This window comes from Nannobrachium achirus, assembly GCF_963921795.1.
Source record: "Nannobrachium achirus genome assembly, chromosome: 14".
Taxonomy (NCBI): Eukaryota; Metazoa; Chordata; class Actinopteri; order Myctophiformes; family Myctophidae; genus Nannobrachium; species Nannobrachium achirus.
In genome coordinates, this window is record NC_137821.1 from 7,881,816 (window position 1) to 7,900,925 (window position 19,110).

Genomic DNA, 19,110 nt, shown 5'->3' on the forward strand with positions numbered 1-19,110 from the left:
AAAAATAGCAGATCTACAAGCTCCCCGATCACCACCCCCAGGCCCCAATGAAAGAAAGGTCAACTGGTGACCTTTTCTTCAACTATCTGTGCCAACGAATGCTGACACAACATGCTGTGTGCTCATCACTTGACCAAGCAAAGAGGAAGAGGATCACAGCATGTCACTTCTCCTTTCAGCTCTCTGTACAACGTTCGTAAGTCTGCTTAGTCCAGGGGTCTTCAAGAGGGGGTCCACGACCCCTGGGGGGGGGGGTCCAGGACCCCTGGGAGGGTCCTCAGAGTTAATACAGGAGGGCCGCCAAACGATGTGATGAAGAACATTATTATCCTTTTTACGATAAGTTTGCATTTTCAAATTTGACGCAGCACCCACTTTCACTGAGTGTCATTGAAGACATCAGAAACCCTGCCATAGTGAGTGGCATTGAAAACAGGGACTGCCCATAAGTCCAAAGGTTCATTAGTCCGAATGTTCATTAGTCCAAATTTAGTTGCCACAGTGAGTGGCATTGAAAACATCAGGGACCAAAGCTGAGAAAGTTTAAGAAGTCATGTAAAGGTCAGGGGTGGATGACCCTTTCAGGCAGAAAATGTTTTCCGAGGCTGAGGAGTTCTGCCATCACCAGACAGTGAGAATATGTACTTTTTATAGACTGATATAGAGTAATGCAAAGGTAGCATAATAGTAGCACGGTATTATTACAAATAAAATCACTGAATAAGTCAATAATAATAAAAAGATGAGGTATTGGGCCTCTTAAAATGCTGATGACAGCAGTTCTGTGTACATTCAGTTCCTTTTTTCTTTCTCTCAATTTAGATTTCAAACAAAGTGTGGTTCGTCAGAAAGTGACTCTCCCAGTTCCCTTATTCAGTCACCATTCCTGTGAATTGTTGATACTTAATCGTGGCACAGACGCACGCACGCACGCGCGCACACGCACACACACACACACACACACACAGGCCCTATATGTGAACTGAACAACAACTATCCTCAGGGTTCCCACACATTTTTACCAATTAATTTCCAAAACTTTTCCTGAATATTTAACCCAATTTCCAGGACTATATAACAATAATTCAGCTCAATAACAAGTCGCTTACTCCTATGCGCAATGCCCAAAGACAGGTAGTGTATACCAGTGGTTCTCAACCTTTTCAGGCCGTGACCCCTGAAATAATCATGTTTTAACTGGGGACCCCCCACCCTGACGAGCACTAAGAGTTGAGGAATTTTGGATAACACGTTTCTATTGCATGCTCACAACGACTCGCGTTGCGAGGTGATGTGAGCATGTAGATCTGCTATTTTCACAATTTCTGCCTCTAATATTTGACAATTTGGCCAATGTTTAATTTGTCATTTCAGAGGTATTAACAAAATCAATAACCAAAGACAATGCATAGCTATTTTTTCCAGGACCTTCAAGGACCCTTGATCAATTCCCAAACTTTTCCAGTACTGGAAAAATATTTTTCTAATTTCTAAATATTTCCAGGAATCTCATGACGGTGGGAACCCTGTATCCTGTAACTCAGGGTTTCCCAAAGTGGGTGCCTGGTTCTCAACCTTTTCAGGCCACGACCCCCAAAATAATCATATTTGAACTGGGGACCCCCACCCACCCACCCACACCCTGACGAGAACTAAGAGTTGAGGCATTACATTTTGTATAACACGGTTCTATTGTGAAAATAGCAGATCTACACGCTCACAACGCCTCGAGGCGTTGTGAGCGTGTAGATCCGCTATTTTCACAATTTCTGCCTCTAATATTTAACAATTTGGCCAATGCTTAATTTGTCATTTTAGAGGTATTAAAACGTCCTGAAATTGTCACTTTAGAAATGTGCAGATACCCTCTATACACTTTGTTTGTTAACTGTTGAGTGAGAAAACAATGCTGCACACCAAGTTACAGTAATCATCTGGGGACCCCCCAAAATAATTTGGGGACCACCCCTGGGGGTCCCGACCCACAGGTTGAGGGGTGCCATGATGCCAGTCCAGGAGTGCCTCAGAATAATTTGGAATTCATCAATATCACTTCACTTTAACCTTTTAGCTTAGTGAAACTGACCTGATCTGCTCTGTACTTGATGAGTTCTTTTTTTTCTCCATCTACCCCAACTCTCTTCACCAAAAGATTGCCGATCTACAAGCTCACAATGCGTCATAACGTGACGCTTTGTGAGCTTGTAGACCTGCTATTTTTGGTGAACCTTCCCCCCATAATAGCCACTGCAATAGGACATAGCATTGTGCATGGTTTACTGGTGTCAAAAAGAATTACACGATATAAGCTACAACATTTAACAGATACTGCGAGCTTGTAGATCTGCTATTTTTGAAAAGGTCGTTGAAAATGTGTGCAAATCTTATATGTATTTTCAAAGCAAACGATTGTAACTCAAATTTTGCTTCTGGGTGGTCCCTGGAACTAAATGTTTTGAGATGGGGGTCCGTGGCCAAATACTACATATCAGTTTGGGGGTCCTTCACATGAAAAGGTTTGAGAACCACTGACATAGTAGTCCCTCAAGAACAGACTGAGTGAAAAGGACCTTTTCTTTGACTATGACTAGCCATATTGCTGACATAGAAAAACAGGTTTTTCAAAAAAATCTTAGAAGGATTCAAAAGACACTTATAGAATCGGGTCAAAATTCAAATTTTTACGATTTTTCAAAAATAGCAGATCTACAAGCTTGCAGCGCGGCACTTGGTGCCGCGCTGTGAGCTTGTATATCTGCTATTTTTCAATAGTTAAAGCATAAAATAACAATACACTATAATGTGTACCCGTTCTAAATGGGTTAAAGGACAACTTTGTTTTTTTACAACAAGGGTTCATATTTTAGATTGTAATCAGAGAAAAGAAAAAGTGAGTGTTAAAATGTTTTCATTTTCTTCGTTCTATTGTTTTATCGCGTTTACCGTGCTAAAATGTGGGGCATGCGTACGCATGGGGGCATGCGTACAAGTGGCTAAATATATCTTTTTAGACACAGTTTCTTTATTGCTATTTACAGTAACACTTCTAGCCCCCATAAGTCACATCCAACCATGAAAGGTTGTGTTGTATCTTGGGAATGGGCATATTCTGTGTAAAATGACATATTTAGCCACTTGTACACATGCCCCCAACCACTGAAATAAGAATCTCTAAAACAATAGAAAGAAGTAAATGAAATAATTGAAACACTCATCTTTTATATTCTTTAATTACAATCTAAAATATGAACCCTTGTTGTAAAAAACTTAAGTTGTCCTTTAAAAAAAAAGCCTGACCCAAACCAAAGTCCAGCAAATACGTGACCAATTGGGCCCAGCCCAGCCTGTGTCATAGCGTCGCATCAGTACTTTTACTTCAACTCCACATCTCTGAGGAAAATGTTGTACTTTTTACTCCACTACAATTATTTGACAACTTTAGTTACTTGTTACTGGTAGATTTTGTGACAAAACGACTTCAACCCTGCATACATTTCGTCCGTTTGAAGATGGCCGATCTACAAGCTCACAATGCTCGTTCTCCTCGTTCTCCTGCTATACCACAAAAATGTGGAAAGCCTTACCGTAGGCCTTAATAAAGAGGTGCCAATCCCTAACATCCTTTAAAACCACCCTGAAGAACCACTTACAGGTGGCAGCCGCTCGTAACTGGTAAAATAAATAAACCTAGCTTAGCCTTACCCTCCCCCTGACCTTTCTATTATATATATATATATATATATATATATATATATATATATATATATATATATATATACATATACATAGTTTGTTTTTTTATGACAATATCTACTGCATAGTATTGTGTTCTATCCGTCTGTCATTCAATGTTATATGAGATACTTAAAAGGTTTCCCATGAAAATAAGCCGAAAAGTTTACTAGGATCTCCTTTTAGTTGAACTTGTACCAGTGAACTGTACTGTCATGAAACTGTACCTTTTCCTACGCAAACCTATAAGTCTACAATCAATCAATCAAATGCGTTGCGATGCGACACATTGTGAGCTTGTATTGAGACTTTTATGTAAGTAACAAATGTCGTACTTTTTCCACCAATGATTTTGGTTGCTATCGCTGTTGAGCCACAGGTAATGGGATGGGAGGGAAAAAACGATGTGATGCTGAATACCTCTAAATAACATTTAATTACATGTTTAATGAGTAAAACAATATGACTTGCCATTAATACTCTCAATCTGATTCATCCTTTTTTTAATTAACTTAAGCCTGATTTACACTTTGTCATACGTTTGAAACTGTTCAAAAGAAATAATAATAATAATTAAGACAATAACAATAATAATTTAAAACATAATCAGGAACTATGAGGAAGAATCAGATGTCTTCTTAACTAAAAAAATATATATCTCTGCAGCAGATATCATTTCATTCATTAAATCTCGGCAAGCACCTCACACGTCCATCTTCAGTTCCTTCGTGTTTCTGTTAGGTTTGTGTTAGGAGTCAGCCGCGTCTGTGGTCTGGGCTGCTTAAAGGGGCATTCTCAACAGGCCAAGATAAAATTAAAGATAAATAATAATATCTTTCTCAATTGAAGTGGATGGGAGTGGATGGTAGCGTCAGTGTGGGCACTGTCGTAGATTAGAGTTTATCATGATTGATTATGTGTGACGTTATAGAGTAGATCATGTGTTCATTGATAATATTCATATTCTAGGTCTTTATGATGATACTAATACCTGATAGTTAGGAGTAGAGAGGTCTTCAGTAGGCCTCAGTAACTACTGTTTTGGTAAAGCCTATCTTGTTATGGTACAGCTCGTTCCAGAGGCCTTGAAGCCACACAGTATAACTCTAGTGTCTGACCATTCTTCTTGGCAGAACTACCTTACCACTGCCCAGAGTGTTAATTGTACTTCTGTCCAACTTGACCACCACCACCACCACCTAATATAATTGTCTTGTCTCCTCTGTTTCTCATGATTATTGACTGATCTGAATTCCACCACAGCACTAACATCCACTTCAATTGAGAAGGATTTTTGTTTTTATCTTTGCCCGGTGGGGATGACCCTGATTGACATGATTAACGTCTCCACTCCACCCGTCCTGTGGGTTCTGTGTGTCCCAGTGCTGATCTTGGTGAGCAGTGCACTGTTCTGGGCCTCTGCCTCCGCCTCGGCGTCAGAGTCAGATTCTTTGTCCTGAGCTGGCTGGGTGGTATGGGCTGCCTCTGTGTCAGAGTCAAGGGCTTTGCAGATCGGTGCGATTTTTCGCAATGAAAAATCCCACGATCGAACCCAGTTCGATTTGTGCATCTTTTCCCATGCGGTAAGAACTCATTGACTCCTTTTGGATCCGCAGTGAGGATAACGCACTACATTGCAAACCAATGAATTTTAATCATGCAGCAAACGGGGGGAAAAACGCAACGGGCCTGTGTGCAAAGCCCTTCAGTGTCAGAGTCACAAGCGACCTTAAGCAACGCTACGGCGACGGCAGATGACAACGGTAACCGGAAATGATCCGCGCTCGATAGATAAACCTGCCGTCGCCGCAGCTGTCTCTACTACGGCAGAAGGTCCCTTCCCACGTAGCGCCTACTCCGTCTGCTGCGTGTACGCGTCGCCATGGGAACCAAAGCGTTCAGTGAAAGGGGTGGGACTGGGAACCCGTCGCCGCAGAGGCTTTGCTTAACCATTTTGAACGCTGCAGCGATTACGTCGTAGCAGCCGTAGTACGCCTGGCGTTGCCGTCCTGAAAATCATCGAGCTTAAAGTCGCTATTGTCAGAGTCTTTTTCCTGGGAGGGCTGGGATGTCTGCCTCTGCATCAGAGTCACTGTCAGAGTCCTTGTCCATGGCGGGCTGGCCGTCCTGCTCCAGCCCGTCAGAGTCAGTGTCAGAGTCCTTGTCCATGGCGGGCTGGCCGTCCTGCTCCAGCCGCGTGGCTCCTTTCCTCTGAGGCAGCACGGTGAAGAAGGCCTCCTGCCAGTCCCCTTTCTCCAGGAAGGCCAGGATGATCTCGAACACTGCAAACCACATAGAGACGCACCTTAACACATCGCCTGCTCCGTGAGCCAAACACGTTCACAAACGAGATAAGGTTTCCATGGTAACCCGCATCTCAGACGCTTGCCACGGGTACTGGTGAAAGAAAATACTGCATACGTCATAACGCAGCGCAGCCAGAAGCAACCGCGAGCGGCCATTACCATTGACTCCTATTCTATACTGAAACATAAAAACGGCTTTATCTCGAAATAAGGTGCAAATAACGCCAAGGAGGCCGAGATCAGCTTGTCTTCACGGCGACACTATGCCGTGATGGTCGGCCCCCGTTAGGATTTTAGTTTCGCGACCGTTTGTAAACAAACCGATCTCCTTCCTGGATCGTCAGTGTACACCCACGTGCACACGCACGGAGCTTCCGGGGCTCTTCAAAATAAAGCGCAAGTCAACGGTGGCGTCCTGAGTGTTAAAGGTGATACACCATGAAATTTCACTTTTCCTATTTTAAAACCTTTTTTTGGGGTCCCACCTTCTATCCTCACAAAGTCCCATTTCTGACCGTTTTGTCTTTCTCTGCATGGTGTATCACCTTTAACAATGCAGGCATTTTGCACACAAAACTCAAGAGAGGAAACTCAAAGTTCACTTTGAGAACCGCTGTCCTAGACATTCTTAAATGACACATTGGAATCAGTCAGTATTCAATACTTGCCATCGAACTGTGATACGCAAGTTATGGGTATCGGAATCGATATCGGGAAGGAAAGAACTGTATGGGTACATAATATCTAGTTTCAACATGGGTGTCTGTCATACTGTACATAGAAAAGGCTAAAGTACATAACGTGTAAACATAGTCATCTCCTCACCGTGGTTCACAGTCAGCACTTTACGACTGTTCATCTTGACAAAGCTGCTCAGTGGAAGCTGTGCGTGTTCCATGCCCAGCTCCTTGGCCTTCTCAAAGGTTAAACCCTACAAGACAAGCATGGTTAACATCAACATGAAGCCTTCTCAAAGGTTAAACCCTGGGCCTACAAGACAAGCAAAGGGTAACATAAACATGAGGACAACGCTCCTACCAGATCAATTTTGATTGGTCCCTGACTGGCCAACCAGAAAAACCATTCACTTTTGCTACCGGGGGCGGAGTTATGCAGTGGGACTATGTCCTTTCATTATTTCACCGCGGTGCGGTGATGCGCGGCACGGCCGCGGCGCAGTGCGGCGCTGCGCGGTCATAGCGATTTCGATAATTATAATGAATAAGCTTCAACAAACTAGTTCACATGAACGATATCGATGTAACTAAGATATTCGATTGGGTACATATATTCTAAATGGGCAGAATTACAATTAAAATACATTTCAAGTTGAGAGCGAGGCTATAGTTCCTCAATTTCCTGGTCAGTGCGAGTCACCCAAGATGCACTGCTCTCTCTCTCTCTCTCTGCCCTCTGCCTGTTTCAGAGGATTAATTAAAACATGTATTTTCGGGGGAAACCCCCTGTTTTGCAATGTAACTACTGTACTTTTTTGTTCCTTTTTCATTGATATCACGTAGATGTTTTTCTTTTGGTAATTTAAATAGCAACAATGAGGCTATGAAAAATCTTGTTTTTATAATGTAAGTGTAACCCAGGTCATGTAACCTGGTTACCAGTGACCTAATGAATCAATGAATATGGATATTCTGTGAAGTATGAAGAGGAGCAAGTCTACCTAACTTGATTTGTCCTGTGAAGACTGACAGGTGAACTCCCAATCAGTCTAACCCCCTCAAGACTGGCTGATTGAATTCCCTCCAATCAGACAACACCCCTCACCTCTGCCCCGCCCTCTCCCTCTCTGCCCCTGCATGCACTGTGAATCACCTTTCTCACAGAACCACCTGCACTACAGGAGAGAGACACACTGAGTGACAGAGCTCAATTTACTGATAAACTGACCAGAAATAATTATAGAAGCCACTCAGACAGCACACACACACCTTGCCATCATCTCAGCGTTCCAGAGAGGGCTGAGAGTTTGATTCCAATTACTTTGGTGAGTTGCTACAAACTTTGTTGGCTACAGCTAAACAGCCATGCAGTGGCTAGCTGCTAATTGGCAAAGCCTTTGAAGTCCAGCACTATGCCTTTGATGTTAGCCCAAATGTTTGGCTAGTAGCATAGCTGACTGTTCCAAGCTAATCTACCTGGTTGACTACATGGGATACAGTTTGCACTGTTAATGGAACTTGATTATTTTATTTCACCGATCTAAAAGACTGTGTGCTGCTTTTATTTTGTTTTTGTACATAGCCTTTGATAAAATAGGCTGCTGAGTGAGCATATTTTCATTTCATTTTCTAGTGTGTGCTGGGTTTGCCCTCTGTCTGCACCACCAGTCCTGGTGGTTAGAGGAGCAATTTATTTGGATGCCATTGGTGAGAAAGAACTTTATACAATGCATCTTATTTCATTTTGATGAGAATATTGTATTGTATTTTATTATTTTCATGAGAACTTTGTAAAAAGAGATTGCATTTTATTTGTGTTATTTGAAAGACACCTGTTTTGAATAGCTGCTAATTTTAGTTTTTCTTGTGGACCTGTATGCTTGCATACAGGTCAGGTTTTATTCCTGGATGAGAACTTCTGGATGATTAGGTCTACCAAGGGTGGCGAGCTTCCAACCCAGGATTCAACGGATTGCATGTCTATTACACAGGTGTTACGTGCTACATAAGTGAATGGGAAAAAGTCTTCCCTGGCTTTTTTGTCCCACCTAGTAACAGAGCGACATGGGGTGGGACTTCTGTCAGGTGACATTCAACGAAAGGAATATTCGTATGAACTTTATTAAACTGGTATTTATTACACACACCAAAATGTGAAAACAGGAAAGAACTAGAAGCAGTGCTCTTCCGAGCACAGGTCTAGGTCCTGGTGGCGCTAAATGTGAAAAGGATACCCTGTCTTCTTTGGCCTTTAACGGCAATGTGATGCTGCATGCATGGTTTGAGGCATTTTGTTCAAAAATACCTCAAATCATGAGGCATTTTCCTGGAAATGACCCACTTACAGTATTTTTTTACAAACTCTCGACCAAATCTTTGCCAAAAAAATAGCTGATCTACAAGCTCACAATGTGTCGCATAGTGACGCGTTATGAGCTTGTAGATTGGCATTTTTCTTTTTGGCCAATGTTCCGCTCAAGGATAATGTATATTGGGGATATTTAAATTGTCGTGATAATATGTGAGAAATGAGGGTAGAAGTAGTGGTTTGGCAGCCAAGGAGTGTGTGTGCAAAGTTTGGCATAGATCGGGGCAACGGTGGCGGAGATATGAGAAGGACAAAAGTGTGACGTGTGACTGACTGACAGCCGGTGGAAGTTTTGATAGTAACTGCGACCTGACGGTCACGATAAAGGGGCAGCCGTAGCTGAGTGGTTAGGGAGCCTGCCTGGGGAGCCAGAGCTCCTGGTTGTCGCAGGTACGAATCTCAGTCAGTCAGCTATGTGTCGATGTGTCCCTGAGCCAAGACTCTTAACCCCTAATTGCTCCCCGAGCGCCACATACTGTATGACTGCTCACTAGGGCATTTCACCAAATATTCAAATATTTGTTTATTCGAATATCAAAGTCACTATTCGATGTTGTTCCCTGAAGTCGAATATTCGCTTATTTAAAATGTATTTTATTGTTTTCTCTTTAAAAAATATATAGTTTATAAAGCTTGGCTAGAGTTGTCAATGCCCCTGGTGGATGAATTTGTACATGCTCTATACCAGGGGTTCTCAAACCTTCATTAGGCCATGACCCCCAAAATAAACATATTTGAACTGGGGTCCCCCACCCTGACAAGGGTGGGGGATTACATTTAATGTGACTCGGTTCCGCAGATAAATATTGTGAAAATAGCAGATCTTGTGCTATTTTGTAGATATGCTGTTTTCACAATGTTCGCCTCTTGCTTACTTAAAATTTGACTTTTTTCTTTATAATTTTTATCCCGCGATTTTGCAACCCATTTTTTTCACCCAGTGCCAATTGTCTATGTAATCCTGGGCTCTGCTCTCCCTCTGCCGCGCCTGGGGAGACAACGGACTGACCTCATGCTTCCTTCAATGCATGAGTAGTCCAAGTTGTTTCTTTTCACCTGACAGGGGGGATTTCCCCGGGATGGACGTAGCGCGTGGAAGGAACACGTTATTCCAACCAGTTCCTTTCCCCTCCATCAAGCGCCCCGGCTGGCCAGGGGAAGGCATTATTGAGACCAGGATTACTGCATGTTTTTGTGAGGGTATCAACCCTAGGAGACACAGGGAGAACATGCAAACTCCACACAGAAAGGCCCTATTGCCGACCCCACCTAGGGTGTGGGCGCTGATGACGCGGAGGGAGAAACACGCCCCCAGCACCCACAGCTTCCCCCGGCGAAGCGCTAACCACTGCGCCACAGTGAAAAATTTGACAGTTTTGACAGTCCTGTCGAATATTCGACTATTCGAATACTTTGAGGTCGAATAATTCGAATACTAAAAATCACTATTCGTGAATGCCCTACTACTCACTGCTCCTAGTCGTTATAGGATGGGTGAAGTGCAGAGAATACATTTCACGCAATGTGCAAATGTACCGTGACAAACAACTCCCCCAAGGCGTGGGGCCTGTATTATTATTATTACATTATTACCTTGTGGTGGTTGTGGTCTACCAGGCCTCCTATCACGTAGGCCTTGGATTGGTCCAGCTGGGTCAGCACGTTGGGGGAGTCAGAGGTCAGGTAGACCACCTGCTCCTTGGACAGGACCTGGTGGTAGTGCTCTGTCTTCACACTGATGTCCTGTGAGACACACAACATACAGGTTAGGTATTGGACAGGACCTGGTGGTAGTGCTCTGTCTTCACACTGATGTCCTGAGAGACACACAACATACAGGTTAGGTATTTAGTAGTCCTGCGTAGCCAGACAACTATTCCACAATCTCCGAATGCTATATAGAGTCTGGAACGGCAGCTCCCGAACGGCGAGTATCGGAAGTAGCCACTGCTGCACTGAACTGCAGTCCCATTGGAAACATAACAGAAACACAATAGCTCAGACAAAGTCATTCGAGCGGCCTATTCTTGTTATGGGTGTATAGTTTAAGAAAACGTTTGAAAACATCATGGAGGCAACACCAATAACACCAGAGAAAGACGAAATAAAGCCCCCAGAAATATTGAAAGGAGATCCGCTTTATCTTGCACTCATCGTTTCTATTTCCGTTTGCCAGACTGTATGCCGGGAGCTTTTGCCCAAATCACGGAGGCAACAGTCTAGACTAGGTATTTAGCAGTGGCTCTTAAAGGACAACTTTGTTTTTTTACAACAAGGGTTCATATTATAGATAGTCATTAGAGAAAAGAAAAAGTGAGTGTTAAAATGTTTTCATTTGCTTCGTTCTATTGTTTTATCACGTTTACCGTGCTAAAATGAGGGGCATGCGTACGCATGGGGGCATGTGTACTGTACAAGTGACTAAATATGTAGGACAGCACATGGTAATACATCAAATGCATAGCAATAGTAATGTAGGATCATGGGTAAACCAAGATCAAGTTCATTTATTTGTTTGTCCCCGAAGGGCGAGTTGGTGTACAGCAAACCATAAAGCAGACATGGATCACAAAGACATTATCACATGAACATTTTTTAACATGGAAATGATTATGACGATTACCGCTATGCACTTTTATTTTCTAAAATAATTGCGATTAGTTGTGACATACCCACTAAAGAGATGATTATCTTGATAATGTGATAAAAATCAAACATCAAGCTCAGAATAAGGCTTGAAATGACATAATCTGTCAAACAATAAATCAACCAGGCAAGGTGTGACAGAGCAGGCATTGTACCACCAGATACATTTTTTCATAATATATTCTAGATCAAGGGTGGGCAAATTTGATGATGGCAAGGGCCACTATATTTCCACCTTCACTCCAGAGGACCACATTGCATATTACTATAACCTACTTTGTCATATCTCATACAAAAGAAGCAAAAATAGCAGATCTACAAGCTCAAAACGCATCGCAGATCAGCAATTTTTGCTTCTTTTGAATTGGAATCCTGAATAATGTTTTGTTATTTTTTTTATTGGAATCCTGAAATGTTCATTTCAAACACATTTAGTTATATACTCATGTTAACTTAAATACAAATACATTGGACATAAAAAAAATACAATTAATTATACAATTAAGTAATTTTATATTACTATACTAGTCATTAAGCTACTAATATGACATCATTAAAGCAGGTCATGTTTGGAATTGGAACAGCTGAAATCAATAATATATCAGTATTATTATTAACCTACGGGCCGCATTAAGTGAAGGTGGGGGCCGCATGTGGCCCCCGGGCCACCAGTTGCCCATGTATGTTCTAGTAGCATCGCTCTAGTCTAGACTCTACCTCAGTAACTCCCAGCAGTACTGCTGTTAAGGCTGACTGTCTCTGACTGCATGTGATCACAGGTTATGGAACTTGTGGAAAATCATCACCTTTTGAACACCAATTTGAAGGTCAATTATAAAAACGTTTTATTGTCCACATAAATGACAGCACACAGAGTAGAGGGAGAGGAGAGGTTTGCTCACCTTCCAGTTGACCCATCCTTTGTCGTTATCGTCCATGTACTGTTTCAGCTGTCCGCCCACGCTGGTCAGATAGAACTGGAGAGAGGAAGAGGAGCTCATCACACACGACACGACATGACCCGGACAGCCTCAACAGCTTCATCATCATACGATGCCGTGGCTCACACAAAATAACCCATCTACAAGTTGCGTCATGAATTAAAATCTCGGACACGCCGAAAGCCGGCCGATGCTGGCATGGACTGCGGTCAGACCGAAGGAGTTGAGAGGACGCATCATCGCCTGTTCACGTGTCTTTCACAGCTCGGCCCCCGAATCAGCACTAAACCTCAGGCATCAGTTAGGGGTGCAACAATACTGAACCGAACCGGTATACCTGACAACATGAGCGATATAAACTCTTTATTTCAACACGATGCTTGGACCTTCTTCCACGGTTGAGAAGCAAACAGATGAGAGACCCGCACAGGACCCCCACTCTCCGGGTAGGATGTTCACAAAAGGCAAGAAGCGTTCCTGACGGCGGAGCTTCCCCGATAGGGTCCGATTGTGGATGACATGAATGAGGAATTTCATTTATGAGCGTGCATGAGCTAAATACATGGGCGGCGCACTGGATTTAGTGGATTACACGATTCTCCTGGTGTTTTTTTCCTCGTCTATATACATCTACTCCTGCCAAGCAAGGCAAGGGCTGTGTTGTGTTGTGTCGTGTGTGTGTCGTGTGTGTGTGTGTGTGTGTGTGTGTGTGTGTGTGTGTGTGTGTGTGTGTGTGTGTGTGTGTGTGTGTGTGTGTGTGTGTGTGTGTGTGTGTGTGTGCGTGCGTGCGTGCGTGCGTGCGTGCGTGCGTGCGTGCGTGCGTGCGTGCGTGCGTGTGTGTGTCTGTGTCTCTCTCTCCGTTGCGAACAGTCTCTCGATCTCTCTTCTGTACAGAGAGAGTCAAACTGCACTATTTTGGGAAGGAGTGCTCAGCTGCTGTTTTTGGGATGTGAAAATGATTTGGGGATGGTGTGAATATATTTGGTAATATTTTTTTCTTCTAAATAAGTTAGAAGTCCCAAACGTTGTCACAGGGTGGGGAAGAGTGTCAGCTAGGGGTACTTTCTGTTAAGTACTTTTCTCGTCCACCTACGTCTGTGGCCTGATTGCCTAATTAATGATTCTCGTCAATCTACCTCTGAGGCATGGAAAGAGTTAAAAAGGAGTTTCTCGTTGCCACTGTTGCAAGATGTCTTGCTCAGGGTGGGACTGTGGGGTCTCTACATGTAAAGTGTCTTGAGACAACTTGTGATTTGACAGTCACTATAATCAAGTCAAGTCAAGTTTATTTATATAGCACATTTTAAAAACCACCAGGGTCAACCAAAGTGCTGCACAACATACAAAAAACAATAAAAATATGCAGTGTTACAGATAAGAAAAAAAAACAGAACAAAAAACATCAATGTTACACAAGTAAAAAGTATATACAAAATGGGATTTTAAAAGGCCAAGGAAAACAGATACGTTTTTAGTCTGGTTTTAAAAATGGCCAGGGAAGAAGCTGTCTTTATGGGTAGGGTGTTCCACAGGGTCGGTGCGGCAACTGAGAATGAACGATCACCTAGTTTCAGGTTTGTAAGAGGAACCTTTAAACGCATAAGGTCAGCTGACCGTAGTGGCCTAGTGGAGTCCGGGGGTTCGATGAGGTTAGATATGTAGGGACAGGGTGGTGCCAGATTGAATTGGGCTTTGTAGGTTAACAGGAGGATTTTGTATTATAAATTTGACTGGCAGCCAGTGGAGGGTGGATAATACGGGTGAGATGTGGTCCCACCTGCGAGTGCCGGTCAGAAGCCTGGCACTCCTGGCACAAAGAACTGAATTGAATTTAACGGAACGGAATTTAGTCACACACTAACCTGAACTGGATGTGAGGCCCGTCGGTTCTCTGCGTAGCACCGCTGGATCTGTTTGTGAAGCTTTCGAATGTCCTGAAGATAAGATAGGATACATGTTTTAATACTTTATTTAACCACAGTGCCGTGAGTGCCGTGAGTCAGTGCCGTGAGTGCCGATCTACAAGCACACAATGTGTGCTTGTAGATCTGCTGTTTTCACTAGTTTAGTACATTTTATAGATGATAAATACAAAACGAACGGTTTTGGACACACAAGGTTTCCACCCGACAACATGCTATAAATATAAGGTGCTGGGCTGGGAGTGAAAATTATAATGTAGGGGTGCCTCGGATTAAAAATAATATTTATGGGGTGCCCTGAGACAAAAAAACATGTGGGAACCCCTGGGGCAGTGTATCTTGTAGACCCCACTCTGAGCTAACGCGGACAGTTTGTGTAGGCAGATGGGCGGGCGCGGCGAATCTCTCCGCGAGTCTCTCCGCGAGTCTCTGGCCAATAGCATGTGTTCTCATCCCCCCACCCCCCTCTGCTCCGCGCATCGAACGCTGCTGCGTCATGACGGCAACACATTTGGTGCGACGCTCTCTGCACTCTGATTGGTTAGGGAAATTCTACACTTCCTCCAACAGTGATCATAACGCGATCGCCCAGGCTTCTTTTTCTTCTGATCGCCAAAAGAAGCCTAAGAAGCCTGGGTTTCCGAGGCTATGTAGACCCCAACTCTGCTCACCTTGAGTGACATGAGGCTGTCGAAGCCACAGTCCACCACCAGGCGCAGGGAGCTGGTCTTCAGCGGCCTGCGGAACCTCTTCCTGGATTCTCCTGCCTCTTCACCCTGGGTCTGTCTGTCCACCCGCCGCTGCTGCTTCCTCTCCTTACGCTTCTGTCTGGAACATAGAGTTATATATACAGTTATATATAAAGTTATATCTAAAGTCTGCTGCTCCTGCCTCTTCCCCCTGGGTCTGTCTGTCCACCCGCCGCTGCTGTTTCCTCTCCTATATAAAGTTTAGGGGTGCAGCCAGGAAAAAATCGATTCGAATTCGAATCGTGTTTCCAACATGGTAAGATTCAGAATCGATTCTCATTTTCCAAAAATCGATTTTTTTTATTAGATATTATTTATTAGATATTATGATTTTAATTTTATGATTTTTTTTTATTACGATAATTTATTACATATTATGTTGTGTTTGCACAAGTTAAAAGAATGCGTGCAAGCATTAATAAATCAGACATGTTGTCTTGGATTTACCTATTACAATAAGTTGATAAAACCTTTAAGGGGGTTCCACACTAGCCGCGGTCACCGCCTCCTAGCAATTCATTTTCAATGGGAGGCGGGCGGCTTTTTCAGCCGCGCACCGAAGTCTTGGGGTGGCGAGGCGAGCGGGCGCGGCCCTGTGAAATCCCCCGCGAGCGTGCTCGTTTGTGCGGTGAGAGATGGATTGTGTTCATCTTTGTGAAATACCGCGCAGCGTTTACTCACTGAGCGAGTGTGTTTGTGTCTCACCGTGGTGCGGCCACCGCTGATCCTAGCGGCAGCCCCGACGGCAACCGCCTGTAGTGTGTAGGGCACCTTACAATTATAAAAGCTACATAAATGTACTCTGCTTTCATGCCAAGCAGACTGGAGTAGATCCTGATATATGAATTGAATAGAGAATCATTTTGAATCGGAAAATAATCGTTTCTGAATTCGAATCGTTTGGATTTGAAAGAATCTAAAAAAATCGTGAATCGTGACCCCAAGAATCGATTCTGAATCGAATCGTGGGATACCCAAAGATTCGCAGCCCTAATAAAGTTATATCTAAAGTCTGCTGCTCCTGCCTCTTCACCCTTGGTCTGTCTGTTCAACCGCCGCTGCTGCTTCCTCTACTCACGCTTCTGTCTGGACGAGGCAACAACAACCAGGGTTCCCACACATTTTTACCAATTCATTTCCAAAACCTTTCCAAAACTTTTCCAGAATATTTAACCCAATTTCCAGGACTGTATAACAATAATTCAGCTCAATAACAGGTAGCTTACTCCTATGCGCAATGCCCAAAGACAGGCAGTGTATGCCAGTGGTTCTCAACCTTTTCAGGCCGTGACCCCCAGAATAATCATGTTTTAACTGGGGACCCGGCACCCCGACGAGCACTAAGAGTTGAGAAATTTGTGCATAACACGGTTCTATTGTGAAAATAGCAGATCTACATGCTCACAACGCCTCACAGCGTGAGGCGTCGTTAGCATGTAGATCTGCTATTTTCACAATTTCTGCCTCTAATATTTGACAATTTGGACAATGTTTAATTTGTCATTTCAGAGGTATTAACAAAATCAATAACCAAAGACAATTTTCCAGGACCTCCCAGGACCCTTGATCAATTCCGACGTCCGCCTCTAGTGGACAGTCGCGTCATCTCCGGTTGATCATTGTAGTGAACGGAGATGATGCGATGACGCGACTGTCCACTAGAGGCGGACGTCCTATGTTAAGCAAAATAATTTCGGACAAAAATGCGTTTTATTCAACAACCGGGGAGCGGCGTGTAATGAACGTTGTGCGGCGTCAAATCGTTAGCAAAGTTGGCTTGGGTAAGCAGTTTATTTTTGAAATCTGACGTTCCTAGCTCAAACCGTTAAGGGCTCGATTGCCCACTACTCCTCATGTTGAGGCGGCACCAGGACTCTCATGTATATGAGAGTCCTGTATTCAGGGCTACCTTTTTCTTAGCCCCATATAGAACCTCACCCGTCGCTGCATACTGTTGTGCTCCGAGACGAGGTCCTATAAAGTTTTCCCCGTGGGGGGGGCGAACGCCTCCAACGTTGAGGTAGAAAACACTCTTCCCGAAATTGTATCCACAAAGTAAAGGTAGTTCCGAGCTCCCAGACTGTGATAACCTAACCAGGGTCAATAAAACATGAACCAGGGCACGAAACAACCCCTTAAAATCGCTAGTTTTGTCAGCCGGTAATGTTTACAAGCCTGGAAGTTGCAGCCGAAATGGTAGCATTAGCGGCCCCTCTGGTCGAATGTCTGTTCGAATGCAGCGACGGTTGGGGCTACGTTCGACCAGAGGGGCCGCTAATGCTACCTTTCCGGCTGCAACTTCCAGACTTGTAAACATTACCGGCTGACAAAACTAGCGATTTTAAGGGGTTGTTTCGTGCCCTGGTTCATGTTTTATTGACCCTGGTTAGGTTATCACAGTCTGGGAGCTCGGAACTACCGTTACTTTGTGGATACAATTTCGGGAAGAGTGTTTTCTACCTCAACGTTGGAGGCGTTCGCCCCCCCCACGGGGAAACCTTTATAGGACCTCGTCTCGGAGCAGTATGCAGCGACGGGTGAGGTTCTATATGGGGCTACCTTTTTCTATGCAACCCTCTAATAAATACTTCACTCAATAATGAAAATAACATTTAAATAGCCATAAATCAAAACTACAAGAGTTATGATTTATGGCTAAAATAAACAATGATGCTTACTTTCTCAGTTCTCGCTCTTCCTCCCATTTCTGGTGCTTCAGGAGCTTCTTGCGTTGCCGTTTGGAGAGAGCTTCTGCTGCACTCCCATTCACTTCACTGGGACTGGTACTGGTGGTGGTAGCAGTTACTGCTGGTCCCCCATCACTGGTATCAGTTACTGGTCCATTACTGGTCCTGTTCTGTCCATGACTGTCCTCGTCCTCCCGAGGCGATGGAGCAGCTTCTACCCTCTCACCACTAGACATCTGTTTTTTAAAATTATAATATTAAACAATCTAAATATCTAATGATAATAATCACTTCTCTGTAGCTGTAGCTGTAGCTGTTAGCTGGTCGGCTAACAGCCTGGTGCTGGCTATGATGAAATGTAAACAAACTGGACAAATCTATTATCTCTAGACTCCTGCACGTTCTAAAGTCACTCAAATCACTGAATTACTTTTATAATCGAACTATTAATGATTGTCAGGCTGATATGAAACATAACAAACACTTGGAACTTGAGAGAAGTTGCTTCTTTAACTGTTATGTTGCTAACAGAGGTGGTGGTGGAGGAAACCCACATGTACCATCCATGGTGGCGTGATCGTTTTTGCCAACGGGTCTGAGACCCTAAGCTAGATGCAGAATAGATATTCTGCAATCTAGCGTTCTATTAACATAATGTATTGTAATATCTTAAAATATTATTATTATTATTATTAATTATCATGAAACAGCTAGATTAACAGTGTTACCATGGCAAAGGCAGTATCTCTCGATTCAAGTAAAGTAACTGGTACACAATCATTATTTTCAACAGTTTATTTTTCTTTTTGTATATGTTTTGTATCGTAAGTGTAGTTAAGTTAACTTATTTTTTATTGTAATTTTCCCTACTTTTAAGTGTTTGCGTTACGTGTATGTCGATGTGTGTACTTTATTGTCTTTTCTTTGTGTTTGTCTGGTGTCTAAAAAATGAAGAGAAAAAAATCATCTAGCTTAATTAGGGCTTAACTCGAATCTTTGCTTCTGGGGGGGTCCCTGGAAAATGATATGTATTTGGTCCACGGACCTCCATCTCAATGTTATTCCAGGGACCCCCCAGAAGG

The 19,110-nt window shown here is 43.4% G+C and overlaps 1 protein-coding gene across 1 annotated transcript; it reads right to left on the reverse strand.

Annotated features, from left to right (window-relative positions):
* Nucleotides 1–4,589: 4,589 nt before the first annotated feature.
* Nucleotides 4,590–18,350, reverse strand: LOC308298368 (tRNA methyltransferase 10 homolog A-like). The gene is made up of 7 exons (XM_080741956.1): nucleotides 18,020–18,350; nucleotides 15,264–15,420; nucleotides 14,533–14,604; nucleotides 12,632–12,706; nucleotides 10,677–10,826; nucleotides 6,864–6,969; nucleotides 4,590–6,014 (listed from the first exon to the last, which is right to left on the reverse strand). Exons 1-7 carry the CDS (start codon nucleotides 18,262–18,264, stop codon nucleotides 5,773–5,775), a joined length of 1,047 nt encoding a protein of 348 aa, XP_080598082.1. The 5' UTR covers nucleotides 18,265–18,350; the 3' UTR covers nucleotides 4,590–5,772.
* Nucleotides 18,351–19,110: the final 760 nt, after the last annotated feature.